The 19,683-nt window shown below is 39.7% G+C and overlaps 1 protein-coding gene across 4 annotated transcripts in view; it reads right to left on the minus strand.

Moving 5' to 3' along the window:
- LOC134220555 (non-canonical poly(A) RNA polymerase protein Trf4-1-like) overlaps nt 1-19,683 on the minus strand; it is an 84,400-nt gene that overhangs the window by 51,364 nt on the left and 13,353 nt on the right. For 2 of the 4 annotated variants that reach the window (XM_062699642.1, XM_062699644.1), the window contains exon 2: nt 4,348-5,487. In XM_062699642.1, the coding sequence (XP_062555626.1) occupies nt 4,348-4,886 (539 nt within the window). In that variant the 5' untranslated portion in view covers nt 4,887-5,487. Of the gene's footprint in view, nt 1-4,347; nt 5,491-19,683 lie in introns of all 4 variants that reach the window. The other 2 variants (XM_062699641.1, XM_062699645.1) reach the window with 1 other exon arrangement.

A 19,683-nucleotide genomic window follows, 5' to 3' on the forward strand; every position in this document is an offset into this window, starting at 1 on the left:
TCCGTTGTGAATAAAGCATCTTGCGACGGATAAAGTTTCAACATTTTTTCACATTTCACGACGATGCTCACGGAACCTAGTCAATAGTTTCAAAATAGTTAAAAATAGTGACTTTTTCCGAGAAAAAGTGACTTTAGTGACTTGAGGCCGAAAAAAGAGACTTTTTAGTGACTGAGCCGAAAAAAGTGACTAAGTCACTAAAAAGTGACCCGCTACCAGGCCTGGTATACTAAATAATAATAAAGTAATCGTATTACTAAAAATGATGGTGGACCTCGATTCCTTCTGCCCTTCAGATAATCTCACAGAACAGAATTGCAGAAATTGGCGTCTACTGTCAAGTTTCGTAATAGTTGTTTCACCTCCTGGAATCCCATATAGCAAACTATGTTTTAGCCTGTTCTGTAATATTTAATTAAGCGTATCTTTTCTATTTATCTACTGGCAAAGTTTTTTTTTTGTAAATTTTCCTTTTTGAAATTACAAATTAAATCCAATTGTAATACTACTGCTGAAAGGATCACCAAGCCTCAGCAATTAATATCAAATAATTAAGTATAAAATATGTTAAAAATTAAAGAAAATAAGGTAAATAAAGAATAAAGAGAGAAGGAGTCGTTTTCCGGAAGGAAATAAGAAAAAGTCATTGTTCTGGCAACACTTTACGGAAGAGCAAAGAAGAAATCTGCTAGCAAGTGTTGAACTGTGATCTAACAGAACATCGCAGCATAGGCAGACCCAGGGGCTCGTGGCGACAAAGATTCGACCAATAAGTAGGATGTCATTTAGATATCCTCCATCCTCCAGAAATTCCGACGGGAATATTCCAGAAGGGAATGTTGCAGAGATTCCATCGGAAATCCTCCAGGAATTCCAACGTGAATGTTCAGGGATTTCGAAGGCAATGTTCCAGGGATATAGAAGCAAATCGTCGAAGGATTCCGAAGCAATTTGTCGATGGATACCAAAGCAAATCGTCGAGGGACTGCGAATTAATCCTCCAGAGATTCCGTAAAGAATCCTTCTACGATTCCGAAGGAAATTCTCCGGGGATGTTGAAGCAACTCGTTGAGGGATTTCGAAGCAAATCTTCGAGGGATTCCGAAGCAATTCATCGAATGATTCCGAAGTGAATCGTCGAGAGAGTCCGAACTAAATCTTTGAGGAATTCCGAAGCAAACCGTCGTTGTATTCCCAAGCGAATCATCGAATAATTCCGAAGCAATTCGTCGAGGAATTCCAAAGCAGAACATTGTGGGATTTCGAGGCAAAACGTCGAAAGACTCCGGATAAAATATTCAAGGGATTCTGAAGCAAATCGTCGAAGTATTCTGAAACAAATCGTCAAGGAATTCCGAATTAAATCTCCAAACGATTCCGTTACAATCTAACGACTCCGGAGGAGTTCCGAAACAATTTAACGAAATATTGAATTCTTCTGGATTCCGGTTGGAATACTTCGATGATCCTTTTTTTTAATTTTTTTTTTATAAAATATGAAGATACAATTTATACAATATGAAGATTTAGAATTTAGTTTGTAATTCATTCGCATTGCAGCGCTAGCATATTTGTGGTTAGTTGTTCGTGGTTTGAAAACATTTCGTTTAAGATCTGTGTAGTATTAAATTCTGGCGCTAGTTTACTATCATGTTGATTAGACTCGTTAATCAGATGATAACAAGTTCAGTTTGTAGACAATTAATGCAGCAGCATGAGGAAAGGCAAAAAAATCTTGGAAGCTTATGTTGCGAGGCTTTTTGTTTACAAACAGTGCCACGTGCTCGGGAATAATTTCGTCGTCATGTCAAGTTATTATTGTTATTGAGTAAGAATTCACATTCCATGCTCGATTCGATCGTAATGGTAAATGATTCTATTTATGAATATCAAAAGCAAGCAAAATTTGTGCTGAGTCGCTTTTTGATATTTTCTCAATTTTACTCGTGATTTTGACAATTTGACCCGTCGGTGATTATAACGAACAGATTTACTGATGCAGTGAAGCAAATTCATCCAGCCATTCTTAGGTTATACGGATACTAACACAGGTCATTTAATTTTTACATTAACAAACAGATACCCACCGTTCTTACTATCTATGGGGTCACTATAGAATTTGTGGCCCCATTTAATGGAACACGTTTTCGTAACTTCAAATAATTGGAAGCATTGTTACTAACATCTTAGGTCAGGACAACCATGGGAAATTGTATTACAATATGATTGAGCCTTTCAAATAAACCAAAGGATAAAAAAAATCGATTTTTACGAAAATTTATAATCGATTGGTAGGAAAAAAATGAAAAACAGTTTAAAATGTCGTTTATTTTAGGCTACTAAAGTCTATCATAATGATAAAATCTATATACATAAAAATGAATTCCTGTCTGTCTGAACCTTATAGACTCGAAAACTACTGAACCGATCGGCATGACAATTTGGGGCCGGGGAAGGTTTTTAAGATGGTTTGAGACGCCTCCCCGCTTTGGAAAGGGGGGCTCCCATACAAATGAAACCCGAATTGCTTCATCAAATCAGAGAATGAATCAATTTTAGGCGAAACGAAGTTCGTCGGGTCTGCTAGTAACAACTTTAAGTAATAATTTTAAGCTTGCGAGTACACCCGCATCTGTATATAAAAAAAACTATTCTACTTCCCTCCCAGGCCGTTTAGATTGGTCGAATTTCAAAGAATATTTTGTTTTTTAATTTGAGCACAAGAAATATTAGAAAACTCATTGACGGTAATAGATTAGCGGCTTTTCAGTCTCACAAAAATCGAAACGACACCTTGGCTTAGTGTCCTAGGTTTCGTCCTTTGGTTTTGGCCTTCCTTAGGGATTTAAACATGCACCGTCTCTCGTAAAGCACATTTTTAAATCCCTGAGAAACGTCCCGACGTGTCGTTTCGATTTTAGTGAGATTGAAAATCCGCTAACCCTAAAGTTATTCAGATGATACAATCGTTTTTCAAGTTAGGGGTCGTTCAATAATTACGTAAGCACATATGGGGGGAGGGGGTCTGTCATTTTCTTACTCTTCATATAAACAAAAAAAAATTTGTATGAGAAAAATCTTACAAGGAGGGGAGGGGGATCCGAAAAACCAAGAAAAATGCTTACGTAATTACGATCCCTTAGACGATAATAGAAACAAGTCTTCCGAAGCGGCATGTTTTTACAATACCGTAGTCCGGGGGAACATTGATCAGTTTCACCAGTTTTTTTCAAGAAATGAATAAAATATTATTTCCTGTTATCACAAATTCTTATTGTGAATTAGGTATCTTAATCTTGATTAAATTTGCTGCTGAATGATTTTTTTTTTTGCATTTATTTTTCGCCAAAATTTGAACAATAAAATCAACAATATGTTTTGAACGTACAGCAAGCTGCCAAAAAAAGCACTAACAAGTATAATAACAAAAAAATAAGCTTGTACCTATAGTTATGTGATAAGCAATCTTATTTTCTTGATTAGTCCATAGTTTTTGTTTCGAAATTTTGATTTATATTGTTGAAAAACCAGATAATTCCACTAGCGGTGATGATGTCTTTCTCGAAACAATCGATGTATTTCGCTTCAGCGTAAGAGATTCCAACTGTAATCGCCTACCTTAAGGTGTTTGCATACGCTTTCTCTATAGATAAATGATTGATCAAAGTTACCCCAAATTGAAAAACTAAAAACCTCAACAAAAAACATTTTTAAAACAAGTTTAAAAATAGCAAATAATCAAGAACAACAGCCTAATATGTTCTACATGTAGCAGTACTCGTTTTAAAAATATGAAAAAATCTATGATTTCATTTACGGGGGAAATATTCACAAAACAATTAAAAAAATGATCAATGTTCCCCCGGATAACGGTACATAACTTTATAAAATCTATTATTGTTGAATTCGATAAAACAAATGATTAAATTATCTATGCCAAAATATCAGCCACAACCAAGTCTACGTCCGAGAAAGCAAACAAATACACACCATCGAGCAAACATGATAGAGGAAAATACTACCCATTAAATCACACCAATCACACATCTATCGTAATCAGGTTGTTTTTCACGCGTCGAACAGCTCGTTTGCTGCACTCTCTAATATATGGTCTCGACAATCATCAACAGCTGTGTTACACTACGGCAAGCACGTCCACCTGACGGGGTCGTGTCGTGGCAAAATATGCCAGCATCTGCATCAGCTCATGAAAAGTTACCCCCCTCGTGGTGGTGCAATTTGTCATTCTTATCAGTCAGTCAGCGACCCGCCGAAATTACGTCGTATTTATTGGTGAAATTGCTCAATGGAAACAGAAAGGTAGCGAATCGGTTGATTGGTACTTACCCAAGGATTCCTCGTCCGTACTTGTAATTGGTTGGACGCCACGGGCACCCGCCGTGCACTCCAATCAATCGCATGGGCTGCTTGTTCATGTTGTAAGTACTGGCTTTGTTGTCCACCGTGCTGCCGGCTTTCTTCCTGGTCGGATTGTAGTTCTTCTCGTTGTTGTTGACTAGAATAGTGCCGCCGCCATTCCCACCCCCGGTCGGTGTGTTGTTTCCATTGTTGTTATTGTTGTTGCTGTTACTGTTGTTATTATTGTTATTGTTCTCACTAAGCGCATTAGTGTGATGAAGATGATGATGGTGGTGATGATGATCGTCGCCACCCCCACCACCGCCCACGCCACCTCCTGCGGCAACGATGAGTCGATTCTCGATTCCACGGTTCGGTTTCTCCGTTCCGGCTCGTTGAGGCTTTTGGTTCTCAACCGGAGCGGTCAATGGAGGATTTAACTCAGACATAGTCTCCCAGATTTTCATCCACTGATACTTGGCTGGTCCTTCTTGCTCTTCCTGATACCAAGCAACCGCCGGATCCATCTCACGAAATAACACTCGCGTCTGGATTTGCGGGCTTGACTCGGCCGGTTGTTGTTGTTGGTGGTTCCAAGACCGCACCAACAACTCACTCACTTTTTCTTCTTTCTTCTTGTTCTTCACACCGACAGATCAATCACCAAAATGCACTGTTCTGTAAACCCAACACCCACCCAATGGAAACTTTTTCGCTGTTCGATTGATTGACTTCCGCCCAATGCAGATACCACACTACAGGTCAGTTCTCAAACAAGACAAGACCTTCGCTAACCACACCGCCGTCGTACTATTCAAGTTCGATTGTTTCCGAATCGTCGGGACTTCACTCACACATCCATGCTTCAGGTCCTCTTTTTCTGCGTATGCTTCTTCCTCTTCCGCTGCTACGCGTCGCGCTATTTGCGTCGTGAGTTATCAACGAAAAAATGCACACACTAAAATGTTCCACTAATGTCCATTCCTGTCAACTCGGAAGAGTGCAACACTTTCACAAGACACTGCTTCTCCCGGCGAGCTCTTCAATAAAGTCCTTTCTACTTTCTTCAGGAAAGTTTAACACTGAAAGCACCGTGATTCGTCGCACCACCTTTCCTTGCTGCTACTGCTGCTTGAAGAGATGAGAGGGATTTCAAAGTTGGTTGGTTGGTTAAGGCAAAAGGAATATACACGATTGATCGCACAGAGCAGAGACGAATCAAGTGTGAGTGTGCGAGCCAGTGGCCGTGCGTCGCCGTTGTCGGTTCGGCTCGGCGGTGATAGGCAAGCAACGTAGTACGGCGCAGACTGGCGCTGCCGTGATTCGTGCGGGGCCGTATGTACGAGTGTAAATATCACCCCGCAGCACCAGCAGCATATCACGGGGACGGATGGGTGCTGCGCACATGCACGACACTGGGCAGCACATTCAGGCGAGCGTTGTGCAAAAGTGGTCAAAATGGAAATGTTGTGGAATAATTGTGGAAAAAGAACCGTTTAGATTGAACATCCTTCCTTGACCCTACTGAACTGATGCAAATATTGTAAAAGGTTTGCGTGCTCGATTCAATAAACTATTACAACTTCTCTATGCCTAATTGAAAAAGAACAAGGAAATTCTCAGTTAGTACAACAGTGTTGACCCGATTGACCCCAAACTAAGCAAATTCCATTCCGCAAAATTCGCGACTGCAAAACAAAACCGCGACAAACAAAAACTACGCCCGAAGTAAAAAAAGTAACTTGAAATTTTATTTTGTTTTCTACGTTACTGTTGCAATAATGTAATGATTGGTAAAGCAGAACTAATTTAATGGTTTTTAAATAAATGGGTTCTTGCATTCCTAGTTCCTAGCCCAGTCAACTACAGGCTGCTCTAGTATCTAGTGTGATCAACACTATTAGCGACTCCTCACTAATGGTGGTGGAACAAAAGTGAGAATGCTTGCTTAAATACTACAGGATCACTTCAAAACCAAACGTTTTATAGAAGGCTCGGAGACCCAAAGTGTTATCGAACCAATCGATACAAATCGAAAATGTGAGACACGCCATGAACATGAGAAATTAACTCAATAATACTCTAATTAATGATTTGAGTGTATTACTTCTACGTGAAGTAAAACGATTAACAATGATATGCAAATGCTAATATCATCTTCCAAACTTAGACGTACATGTTAATGATAGAATTAGAGGCGAAAGTATAAAATTGATAGTTCCGTTAGGATACGGCAGGCATGAAGAATGTTTTTATAGAAGTTGATTTGAAAGCGAGCGGAGGGCAATATTTGTGATGGCATATATCGCACGACCTTCCTTCTGCCAAACTCCCGTATGAAGGTGATATTCTTCCCTCCCCTGGGTGGGGTAAGAGTACGCACTTTTCCAATCATGGGTTTTAAGTATTTATTAACACAAAAAGAATTTAATAACATTTAATTGTAGTTTACTGAAAGTATATTGTGGAATATTTAAAAATTACGTAACTCTGAAAGAGGAAGGGGGTCCTTGGAACGTGAACTTTCAAACGAAAAAATGTTGTTTTTTTATGAAGGTTTACTGGCGGGACTCTGAATAGAGTAGAAACCTCTGCACCAGGCCTTTGATGATACCGTAGCATAATCCCATTCGAAGCAGTTTGCCTGCCGTACACAGAACATGTCGTTCAAGAAGACGCTGTTGCAACTGAATCAGAGGGATTTACGTTCATAAATAGTCGGAGAGGTCTCATGCTAACTAACATCGTAATAGTTTAAAGTCATTTTTGTCATTTTCTTGTCAGAGTCAAATTATTTAGCCAGTTTTTATGCTATTTATACGTCTATTGTCATTGTACGCGCTCAAAATCGACCGAAGCAGTTTATCCGACACACATGGAATATGTTACCCAATGCTTCATCGTAAAAACTGAGCCGAAAGTTTTTTTTTGTCAAGTATAAGAAAGTGTTCAATCCCCGATTAATAAAAAATGACAAGTTAATAACTTTTGAAGCAGTTTTCCAGCCGTAAAAGGATTATGTCGTCCATTAAGACACTGTTGAACTGGCTCAAAAGACATTACATTTATCACACTTAAATTTTTTCACCGATCTCGGCTGTGCGATTCTCGGTTTAAGTTCTTTTGCTGAAATATCAGCTGAATGGATTACGGCGGCTTCTTCGAGTGCCGCAGTAAACAAACTACTTTTTCAGCTGAAATATCAGCAGAAAGTCAGGAACCAAGCACTCGGCTGTGTGGATCTCGGTAAAAGAATCAAAAAATGCCGAGCTGAACTGAGTGTGTACAACTCTAATAGATACTCTCTCCCATTAGCTCATTCCTAATCATATAGATTGATCTGTACGATGTCATTATTGTCTTTATGGCCAGAAGGTATGAAGTATGCGTTCCTTGAATTACTTTGTTTGCCTATGTTATTGGTTCATCCTGTGTCAATACTATCAAACACAAAGAGTGGGAACTGTTCGTGCATTTAGTCTATTCTATTGTTATTCCTTTGTCAAGGTATTACTATTATCATGTTCTAAAAAGTAGCTTGATCGTTTCCAAACTAACTGTCATTATCTATTATGTACTAATGATCAGTTATAAGTCAGCTATAGGATTCACTTTTCGGTGGCAAAGTAAAGCTTCATCACGCCTATTCCCTACTATTAGTAAAAATTATCAAGAATGAAGCCGTCATAAGATTGCTCATATACCATCATTATAATGTGTAGTATTTTTTATATAGACTGGCACTACGTTCCTAGTTAAAAAAAACCCAGATTAATCCACCTAGCGGTGATGGTGCCTTTCTCGTTTCTTTCGAGTGAGTAATATCTACGCACTTTTGGTGAAAAAAAAGTATTTTGACCATAACTTCTGAGCCTATAGTCCGATCCGGCCAATTTTCAACAGAAAACAATGGGACCGGATTCTGCATCGAATGCAACTTCTTGCGAGCAAATCGGCTGAGGGTACATATGTGACTAAAATAAGTGAGATTTTGAAAAATGTATTTTGGCCATAACTCCATAGTCCGTTTCCGCCAATTTTCAATACGAAACAATGGGACAAGATTCCGCGTCGAATGCAACTTGTTGCGAGAAAATCCGTTAAAGATAAGTGCCTGATGTGAGTGAGAATTTTGTACGTGTTTCTCATGAAAAAAAAAAATTTTTTTGGCCGTAACTTCAAAACCCATAGTCCGATTGAGCCAATTTTCAATACGAAACAATTGGACAATATTCTACGTCGAATGAAACTTGTTGCGAGTGAATCAGCTAAGAGTAAGTGCCTAAAAAGTGAGTGAGAATTTTTCTTATAAAAAATATATTTTGGCCATAATTCCGAATCCCATAGTTCGATTCCGCCAATTTTCAATACGAAATAATGGGACAAGATTTCGCGTCGAATGCAACTTGTTGCGAGAAAATCAGTTAAAGATAAGTGCCTGAAAAATGAGTGAGAATTTTGTACGTGTTTCTTATGTAAAAAAAATAATTTTGGCCATAGCTTCGAAACCCATGGTCCGATTGGGCCAATTTTCAATACGAAACAATTGGACAATATTCTACGTCGAATGAAACTTGTTGCGAGTAAATCAGCTAAGAGTAAGTGCCTAAAAAGTGAGTGAGAATTTTTCTTATAAAAAATATATTTTGGCCATAACTCCGAATCCCATAGTCCGATTCCGCCAATTTTGCAATAGGAAACAATGGGACAAGATTCTGCGTCGAATGCAACTTGTTGCGAGAAAATCCGTTAAAGATAAGTACCTGAAAAATGAGTGAGAATTTTGTACGTGTTCTTATGTACAAAAATGAATTTTGGACACAACTTCGAAGCCCATAGTCCGATTGGGCCAATTTTCAATACGAAACAATTGGGCAAGATTCTACGTCGAATGAAACTTGTTGCGAGAAAATCAGCTTAGAGTAAGTGCCTAAAAAGTGAGTGAGAATTTTTCTAATACATAAATATATTTTGGCCATAATTCCGAAGCCCATAGTCCGATTGGGCCAATTTTCAATACGAAACAATGGGACAAGATTCTACGTTGAATGCAACTTGTTGCGAGCAAATTAAGCGGTTAAGGATAAGTGCCTGAAAAATGAGTGAGATTATTTTGCGCACACACATACACACACACATACACACACACATCCACACACACATACACACACACATACGCACACACATACACACACACATACACACAGACATCACCTCAATTCGTCGAGCTGAGTCGATCGGTATATAACACTATGGGTCTCCGGGACTCCAATCAAAAGTTCGTTTTTGGAGCGAACATATAGCCTTTACGTATACTTTGTATACGAGAAAGGCAAAAACTTATACTCAGTGAATCCAGTAGTCATTTCCCTACGAATGTCTTGAATACATTGTGTATCAATAAATGCCTAGCTAGCTAAGTATAAGCGTGGCTACGACTCATCGTCACAGGGAACGCATCAGAAAAGTATTGTCGAAAAGAAGAGAACTCACATCATTATCACTGATAAAAAAGGCCTCTGCCTGACTGCACTACCATTCAAGGCTCCAAGACACGATGTCCGTTGGATCACATGCAAATGCCGTAAATTAGTGCGTCAATGCCAGATATGTAAAGCGGCACCAAACAAAAATAGTCAACATGTGATACCACCCCGACAGGATATGTCTTTGGTTGCCATATCAGTGCTAATGGCGTAAGCCGACCCACCGCGGCAAGGTAACATATCCGAGGGGAAGAAGAAAGAAAAAAAATAAAAACGTTGTGTTTTTTTAATACCAAAAAACTATGGAGGTAAAAATATATCAGGTTTCGCGTGGTGTAAACAAAGAAATTTTCCTTAAAGACGTATTAACGCAAAATTTGACCATTTCATCACCCCTCTCCATATCTTACAATTTTTGAATGAATCCTCTAAAAAATTGCATATAAATCGTCATACATCTCGCAATGCCCCCCTCCCTCTCCCATCCACACTCTCCTAAGCGTTGCGTAATTTTTTGATGTTGCTTTTGATAAAATGAAATAATCATACAGATGAAATTGTGTTTTCAGACTATGTTTAGATGTAAAACAATAACTAATACAATTTCATGATTTCGCTTCAGCGCTTTGTTCGCTTAGTCGCTTCTAGCACCAAATGACTTCAGCTTATCCTTAGAAGGAGAACTTAATTAATAATTTTTCTATCCCTTTTTCATTGTTGTGGATCTTTACGCTTCGGAAGTAGTCTTATTTCGGCCGAAGATACGGGTTCGGCATCAGAACTTGAAGATTAATATGCGTACTCTTGTCCCACACGTTCCTGCGTACTTTTACCCCACAGCCCCAAAATTTATACAGTCAATGATTTTGATTTTTGACCTCTTGGAAAACCAACCCAATTGATGTTCTGCACCATAAAATACCCTATACAATAGGTTATCGAAATGGTATAGTGTTCACCTGATTGAACATATATATGGTAATGGAATACTAGTTGCGGAAACACAATTATTTTTAGCAAAATGACCAAAAAATTATCTTACTTCTCGCTTAACTTTTCAAAAGGACCTAAGTAACATTTTTTTCATGATTTAATTTGAATACTGCAATCAAAAGCTTTCATGTTTTTCTGTTGATTGCGCTATTCAAATTAATTCATGAAAAAATGTTACTTAGGACCTTTAGAAAAGTTAAGCGAGACTTCATATCTCCCTTGTTGTTTATCCAAATCTTTTACAATTACACATGACAATAGTTGGTCAGAATACCTGTCAAACTGATGCAGTGATGCTAGTTAACCTTTTTTTATAACTTCAAAAAATCGAAAACGTACTCTTACCCCACGCGTACTCTTGTCCCAGTCTACTCTACCTAAAAAATGAGTGAGTTTTTTGCGCACATACATACACACACATACATACACCTACACTATAGGTCTACGGGCCTTCTATAAAAAGTTTGTTTTTGGAGCGAACATATAGCCTTTTGGTACACTAAGTGTACGAGAAAGGCAAAAATGTAAACTTCCATCACATAACATATAGGCATCTTTGCTGTGGATTGTGGTCCTTCCATGATTTTGGAACGCTAGCGAACCTAGCGGTGGAAGTCAAGCAGAAGGAAGGAAGTAAAGCGCGTTGAAAAACGCGCATAAGACAGAGTAAAGCTTGCTTCATTTAGAATTGGAACAAACTTTTGCTCATATTGTGGCGCTCCTGGTGGACGGATTTGGAAGTTCTTGACGCCCACGTGTCGGGAATTTTGTCAGCTTCACGTATGTATTTTTGACATTCCGCAAATTGACTGTACTTTGTAAACAATCAACATGGAAGCCGAAAGAAGGGAAAAAATTGTGCACAGTTATTTGGAAAATCCATTGTGGTCATTGTGCATCTAGGCTAGCTAAACAGCTGAAATTACCCAGAAATACCGTATGTTACGTTATCAAACGGTATAAGGAAACATTGACGACAATTCGGAAGCCTCAAGCCAATCGTCGGAGTGGAACTGTCGACCGGAAACTGCGTGGTAAGATTTTGAAGACGATTAAGAGGAATCCCAATCTGTCGGACCGTGATTTGGCCAGAAAATTCGGTGCTGCCCATAGTACCGTGAGGAGAATTCGACTCCGGGAAGGAATCAAGTCGTATCGAGCTAGCAAACAGCCAAATCGGACCATAAAACAGAATAGTGTGGCCAAAATCCGTGCTCGGAAGCTATACGACCAGGTACTGACAAAGTTCGACGGGTGTCTTCTGATGGACGATGAAACCTATGTCAAGGCTGACTTCGGGCAAATCCCAGGTCAAAAATTTTACTTGGCAACGGCTCGGGGGGATGTTCCAGCGAAATTGAAATTTGTTTTTGCCGACAAATTAGCACGAAAATTTATGATTTGGCAGGGCATTTGCAGCTGTGGCAAAAAAACGAAAGTTTTCGTTACAAATAAGACAATGACGTCGGAACTATACCAAAAAGAGTGTCTCCAAAAACGAATTTTGCCGTTCATTCGATCCCACGACCATCCCGTAATGTTTTGGCCAGATTTGGCAAGCTGTCATTACAGCAAAGTCGTCCAAGAATGGTATGCAGAGAAAGGAGTCCAGGTTGTCCCGAAAAACCTTAACCCACCCAACTGCCCCCAGTTCCGCCCTATTGAGAAATACTGGGCAATCATGAAGAGGAGACTCAAGGCAAAGGTAGAGGTTGTCAAAGACATCAGTCAGATGAAGACCTGGTGGAATAAGATAGCTAAAACGATGGACGAAGAAGGTGTGCGCCGCCTAATGAGCCGTGATACAGGAAAAATTCGAGAATTCCTTCGAAACCGTGACTAATAATTTAATCCGTAATTTTTCTTAAAAGTATGAAGAAAACGCTACATTTGTATAAAAAAAAAGATCTTGAATTCAATAATAATTAACTGAAATACGGGCAATTGTTTTTGTTCCAATTCTATCTGAAGCAAGCTTTAGCATCGCATGCTTTGCTGTCTCTATCTTTCGCCTTGGATATACGGGAGTGCCGTTCGTCGATTGTTGCTACACAAAAAGCCTTCTTTGAAATTTGCAGTTTGTTCTATGATACCTATCTGTTTTGTGCTTCCATACAAAAAGTGTTACGAAGGGGAGAGTGGACGTCGACGTAATTTGTGAAAGAACCCTTTCCGAATATATTTGCGGACCATGTTGAATTCTGGAAACAATATTAATTTTAATTCCGAGGGTTACGTTTTGAATCGTTGATTCAACTTGCCCCGCTCCACGCATTTCTGTTTGCCCTGATGAGTTAAAATGCGGAGCAATTTCTATCGACAAAAATACAGAAATTTAAATGGGTCTTCCATAGATTTTTCATAAATGTCACGGTACGAGCCAGCCTTGGGCTGAAAGTCTCGCTAAAACTCTGATTAGTCCACCTAGCGGTGTTGGTGCCTTTCTCGTGCAAAAAACAAAATACTAAAAAATAAGAATGAGTGCTTTTGAGCGTGTTTTGCGCATAGAAAATAGTATCCTGGTGATAACTTCTGATCCCATAGTCCAATCTGGCCAATTTTCAATAGCAAACAATGGAACAGGATTCTCAGTAAAATACAACTTGTTGCGAGTAATTCGGCTAATGCTAAATTTAAATTTTGTACAAATACACACACATACATACATACACACAAACAGACATCACCTCAATTCGTCGAGCTGAGTCGATTGGTATATAACACTATGGGTCTCCGAGCCTTCTATCAAAAGTTTGGTTTTGGAGTGATCATATAGCCTTTACGTATACTTAGTATACGAGAAAGACAAAAAAAATCATGGTCATTAGGCTAGACATTGAATGATGACCGTGAAAATTTGATGGGAAAAAACAATGATTTCTACAGGGGATGGACAAAATAATTAGGATAGGCAAATTTTGGGTAAAATTAGATGTGTTGTAACTATCTTAGTTATCATCCGATTTTGACAATTCAGGCATGCCCGAACTAGAAAATTAATGCAGTTTGACGGTATGTCCATGGAACCGACTATGGCCACCGGATTCCGGAGATATTCCGGGTTTTTCGGAGGTAGATTCAAAACCGTAAATTTGAGGTGGATATTAGGAGAAGTTGTGGTTAAGAATTGAATAATATTAGTAACCACAAATTAAGTAGGGCTCTTGCTGATTGGAACCATATATTGAGATCTAGAATCGGACCAGAATCAAGTGAGATATGGCCATTTTTTTAAAATCGGTTCCGATCGATACTTATCAATGGGGTCAGGCCACAACTTCATTTGAATCTCGCTTTTTGATAGATCAGCCACTATGATTTTATTCTAGAAGGGCTCTAATGTGTCCAGAATGAAAAACCAATTGAATAAACGAATCCTGGAGCCGCTGGGATGTCCCCGGGGAACCTGTGAATGGGGACATTTAAGTTTTAGCACCAAAATCAGACATTCGACGGCTCTTTTTTCATGGTTTTCGATCAGGAAGCGAAGTATGAATATAAAATGGTCCATTGACGGGTCTGACCGCTTCCAGGATCTACGGATAGCCCCCGGGGAACCTGTGGAAGGGGACATTTTAGTTTTAGCACCAAAACCAGTCGTTCGACGGCTCTTTTTTCATGGTTTTCGATCGGGAAGCGAAGTATGAATAAAAAAAGGTCAATTTACGGTTCTGACCGCTTCCAGGACCTACGGATTGGCCCCGGGGAACCCGTGGAAGGGGACATTTTAGTTTTACCACCAAAACCAGTCGTTCGACGGCTCTTTTTTCATGGTTTTCGATCAGGAAGCGAAGTACGAAAATAAAATGGATCATTGACGGCTCTGACCGCTTCCAGGACCCAAGGATTGCCCCCGGGGAACCTGTGGAAGGGGACATTTTAGTTTTACCACCAAAACCGGTCGTTCGACGGCTCTTTTTTTATGGTTTTCGATCAGGAAGCGAAGTATGAATTTAAAATGGTCCATTGACGGCTATGACCACTTCCAGGATCTACGTATTGGCCCCGGAGAACCTGTGGAAGGGGACATTTTAGTTTTACCACCAAAACCAGTCGTTCGTCGGCTCTTTTTTCATGATTTCGATCAGGAAGCGAAGTATGAATATAAAATGGTCCATTGTCGGCTCTGACCGCTTCCAGGATCAACGGATTGGCCACGGGAAACCTGTGGAAGGGGACGTTTTAGTTTTACCACCAAAACCGGTCGTTCGACGGCTCTTTTTTCATGGTTTTCGATCAGGAAGCGAAGTATGAATATAAAATGGTCCATTGTCGGCTCTGACCGATTCCAGGATCTACGATTTGGCCCCGAGGAACCTGTGGAAGGGGACATTTTAGTTTTAGCACCAAAACCAGCCATTCGACAGCTCTTCATTCATGGTTATTGATCAGGAAGCGAAGTACGAAAATAAAATGGATCATTGACGGCTCTGACCGCTTCCAGGACCCAAGGATTGCCCCCGGGGAACCTGTGGAAGGTAACATATAAGTTTTAGCACTAAAATCAGTTATTCGACGGCTCTTCATAGGTTTTCGATCAGGAAGCAAAGTATAAATATAAAAGGACCATTGACAGCTTTGACCGCTTCCAGGACCTACTGGTTGCCCACGACGAACCTATGGAAGGGGACATTTTAGTTTTTACACCAAAATCAATCATTCGACAGCTCTTCTATAATATAAGCAAAGTATTAATATAAAATTGACCATTGATGACTCTGACCGCTTCCAGGACCTACAGATTCCCCCCGGAAAACCAGTAGAAAGGAACATTTAAGTTGCAGCACCAAAACCAATATATCGACGGCTTTTTTTTCGTGATTTTTGATCAGAAAGCGAAGTATGAGTATAAATTGGATCATTAATGGATCTGACCGCTTCCTGGACTTACGGATTGCCCCCGGGGGAACTGTGGAAGGGGGCATTTTAGTTTCAGCACAAAAAAACAAACAATGGACGGTTCTTTCTTCATGGATTTCAATCAGAATGTGAAGTATGAACAAGAAATGGACCATTGACGGCTCTGACCGTTTTCTGGACCTACGGATAGCTCACGGGGAACCTGCCTACTTCATACTTCGTTTCCTGATCCAAAGCCATGAAAACAGAACCGTTGTATGACTAGTTTTGGTGCCCCCTTCCACAGGTTTCCTGGGCCAATCTGTAGGTCCAGAAAGCGGTCAGAGCCCTTAATGGTCCCTTTTATTTTCATTTCTCGATTCCTAATCGAAACCACTAGAAAAGAGACGTGGAATGACTGGTTATGATGCTTAAAATAAAATGTCCCCTTACACAGATTCTCCAGGAGCAATCCGTGGGTCTTGGAAGCAGTCAGAGCCGTCAATGGACCATTTTATATTCATACTTCGCTTCCTGATCAAAAATCGAATGACTGGTTTTAGTGCTAAAACTAAAATGTCCTCATTCACAGAATCCTCGAAGGCAATCAGTAGGTCCTGGAAGCGGTTAGAGCCGTCAATGGTCATTTTTAATTCATATTTCGCTTCCTGGTCGAAATCCATGAAAAAAGAGCCTTCGAATGACTGGGTTTGATGCTAAAACTAAAATATCCCCTTCAACAGGTTCCCCGGGGTCCAATCCGTAGGTCCTGGAAGAGGTCAGAGCCGACAATGGACCATTTTATATTCATGCTTTGCTTTCTGATCGAAAACCATGAAAAAAGAGCCGTCGAATGACTGGTTTTGGTGCCAAAAATTAAATGTCCTCTTCCACAGGTTCCTCTGAGGCAACCAGTAGGTCCTGGAAGCAATCAGAGCCGTCAATGGACCACTTTATATTCATACTTCGCTTCCTGATCGAAAACCATAAAAAGAGCCGGCGAATGACTGGTTTTGGTGGTAAAACTAAAATGTCCCCTTCCACAGGTTCCCCGGGGCCAATCCGTAGATCCTGGAAGCGGTCAGAGCCATCAATGGACCATTTTATATTCGTACTTCGCTTCCTGATCGAAAACCATGAAAAAAGTGCCGTCGAATGACTGGTTTTGGTGGTAAAACTAAAATGTCCCCTTCCACAGGTTCCCCGGGGCCAATCCGTAGGTCCTGGAAGCGGTCAGAACCGTAAATTGACCATTTTATATTCATAGTTCGCTTCCTGATCGAAAACCATGAAAACAGAACCGTCGAACGACTGTTTTTTTTTTGGTAAAACTAAAATGTCCCCTTCCCCAGGTTCCCCGAGGCCAATCCGTAGATCCTGGAAGCGGTCAGAGCCATCAATGGATCATTTTCTATTCATACTTCGCTTCCTGATCGAAAACCATGAAAAAAGAGCCGTCGAATGACTGATTTTGGTGCTAAAACTTAAATGTCCCCATTCACAGGTTCCCCGGGGACATCCCAGCGACTCCAGGATTCGTTTATTCAATTGGTTTTTCATTCTGGACACATTAGCCCTTCTAGAATAAAATCATAGTGGACGATCTATCAAAAGCGAGATTCAAATGAAGTTGTGGCCTGACCCCTTTGATAAGTATCGATCGGAACCGATTTTAAAGAAATGGCCATATCTCACTCGATTCTGACCCGATTCCAAATCTCAATATATGGTTCCAATCAGCAAGAGCCCTACTTCATTTGTGTGTACTAATATTACTCAAATTTTATCTACAACTTCTCCTAATATCCACCTCAAATTTACGGTTTAGAACCTACCTCCGAAAAACCCGGAATATCTCCGGAATCCGGTGGCCATAGTCGGTTCCATGGACATACCGTCAAACTGCATTAATTTTCTAGTTCAGGCATGCCTGAATTGTCAAAATCGGATGATAACTTAGGTAGTTACAACACAACTAATTTTACCTAAAATTTGCCTATCCTAATTATTTTGTCCATCCCCTGTATAATTCTGAAATTAAATGTCGGATCGGGCTAATTTTCAATAGCAAACTATGGGACCGCATTCCCCGTCGAATGCAACTTGTTACGAGTAAATCGGGTAATGCTAAATTCCAAAAAGTATGTTTACAAAATTTGTACACATACACACACATACAGACATCCACTCGGTTCGTCGAACTGAGTCGACCGATATATAACACTATGGGTCTCCGAGCATTCTATCAAAAGTTGTTTTTTTAGTGATCCTATAGCTAGCCAAAAACTGTGTCGTAAAATTTTGTATACACACATACATACATCACCTCAGTTCGCCTAGCTGAGTCGATCGGTTTATAACACTATGGGTCTCCGGGCCTCCTATCAAATATTCGTTTTTGGAGTGATCTTATAACCTATCGGTACAACTTTGTTGAACGAGAAAGAAAAAAAACGATCGGCTATCAACCGATCGGTCATCGTATTGTATACTTTTATCCATCCGGGAATGGGTAGCTAGAATTGATTTTTGTGGTATTTCGGAAGAGGATTGAGAGAACTAGATTCTTTAAGAACTCGATGCTTCAAACTTTGTACAATTTGTGTATACACTGGCCGGCATAATAAAGTGCCCACTTGCCGTTTTTCATACAAAATGGTCAACTTTGGAGCTCTAGATCTTGGGTTCCCGTGAACCGATTTGGCTGAAAATTTTACCAGAGCTCAGATATAACTTGAATTTTAACATATCTATGTTTCGAGCATATTGACTCACAGGGTTAAAAATTATTGCGGTAATACCAACGTGAATTTTTGGCAAAAATTGTTTTTCAAATACCTCGAAAACTACATCTCTAAGTGTACAGGTATATATAGCAAACTTTTTGTATTGGCAAAATACGCGTTTTTGCTGAATATGTCATCAGTCTACAACCTATAGAATTCAAGATATTTAAAAATAAATTTTTGCCAAAAAATTCACTTTGGTAATACCGCAATAATTTTTTAACCTGTGAATCAATATGGTCGAAACTTAGATATGTTAAAATTCAAGTTATATCTGAGCTCTGGTAAAATTTTCAGCCAAATCGGTTCACGGGAACCCAAGATCTAGAGCTCCAAAGTTGACCATTTTGTATGAAAAACGGCAAGTGGGCACTTTATTATGCCGGCCAGTGTAGGTCCGAAAATCAAGATCAACAACTAAAATGTGCTTGCAACACGTTCTGACTAAATAATACCAGTGACGGACAGAAACGTCTGTAAGGTCTGCGAATTGTACAACAAGTTAGGCGATATGGTGTTCTATCCGCGCTGTCAAAAAATATTTCAATATCACTGCGCAGGAGTCTTATCGAAGAGAAGTTGTGTACGTGGAATTTGTTCGTTACCTATCACGAAGCAATAAAACTAAACCGAAGATCCGGCACCATTTTAAAGTAAATAAATTCCAAAATCCGGCGGAAAATTTGCCCGAGGTGCGAGGCCACCTTAACCGATAATGGCGGTCGTAGGTGAAAATTTCAATTTGTTTGATCCGACTATATCGTCGAGCCTTCAACCATAAACAGCGTTCCGCCAATCCATAAATGAAATAGGATCAGTCTGATAGCTCAAACATTATCGTGTAAATAACAACCAAACCAACACCAACAACACGATAACTAAATGTTTATTCGGATATGCAACGTTTCTGGATTCCAACGCTTTGCTTATTCTCCACAAACTTATATAACAGGAAAAACATTAAAATTTGTATTCGATCCAATAACAAATATGAAAAAAAAAACTCGAAAAACCCGCGACAAAATTTAGAAGAAACGCGATTTTTGCGACTGAGAGGGAAAATCCGCAAAAATCACGAAATCCGCGACTGTTGTATCAGCCCAGTAAAAGTTGTATTTGTGCTAAACGTTAATAAACTGCTAAATGATGCTGAAGCCGAGAAAAAAGGAATTTTTATTGACTTTTTCCGTAAAACTTTTCTACTTTCTCGATTGCTTTTC

Source organism: Armigeres subalbatus, chromosome 3, assembly GCF_024139115.2.
Source record: "Armigeres subalbatus isolate Guangzhou_Male chromosome 3, GZ_Asu_2, whole genome shotgun sequence".
Lineage (NCBI taxonomy): Eukaryota > Metazoa > Arthropoda > Insecta > Diptera > Culicidae > Armigeres > Armigeres subalbatus.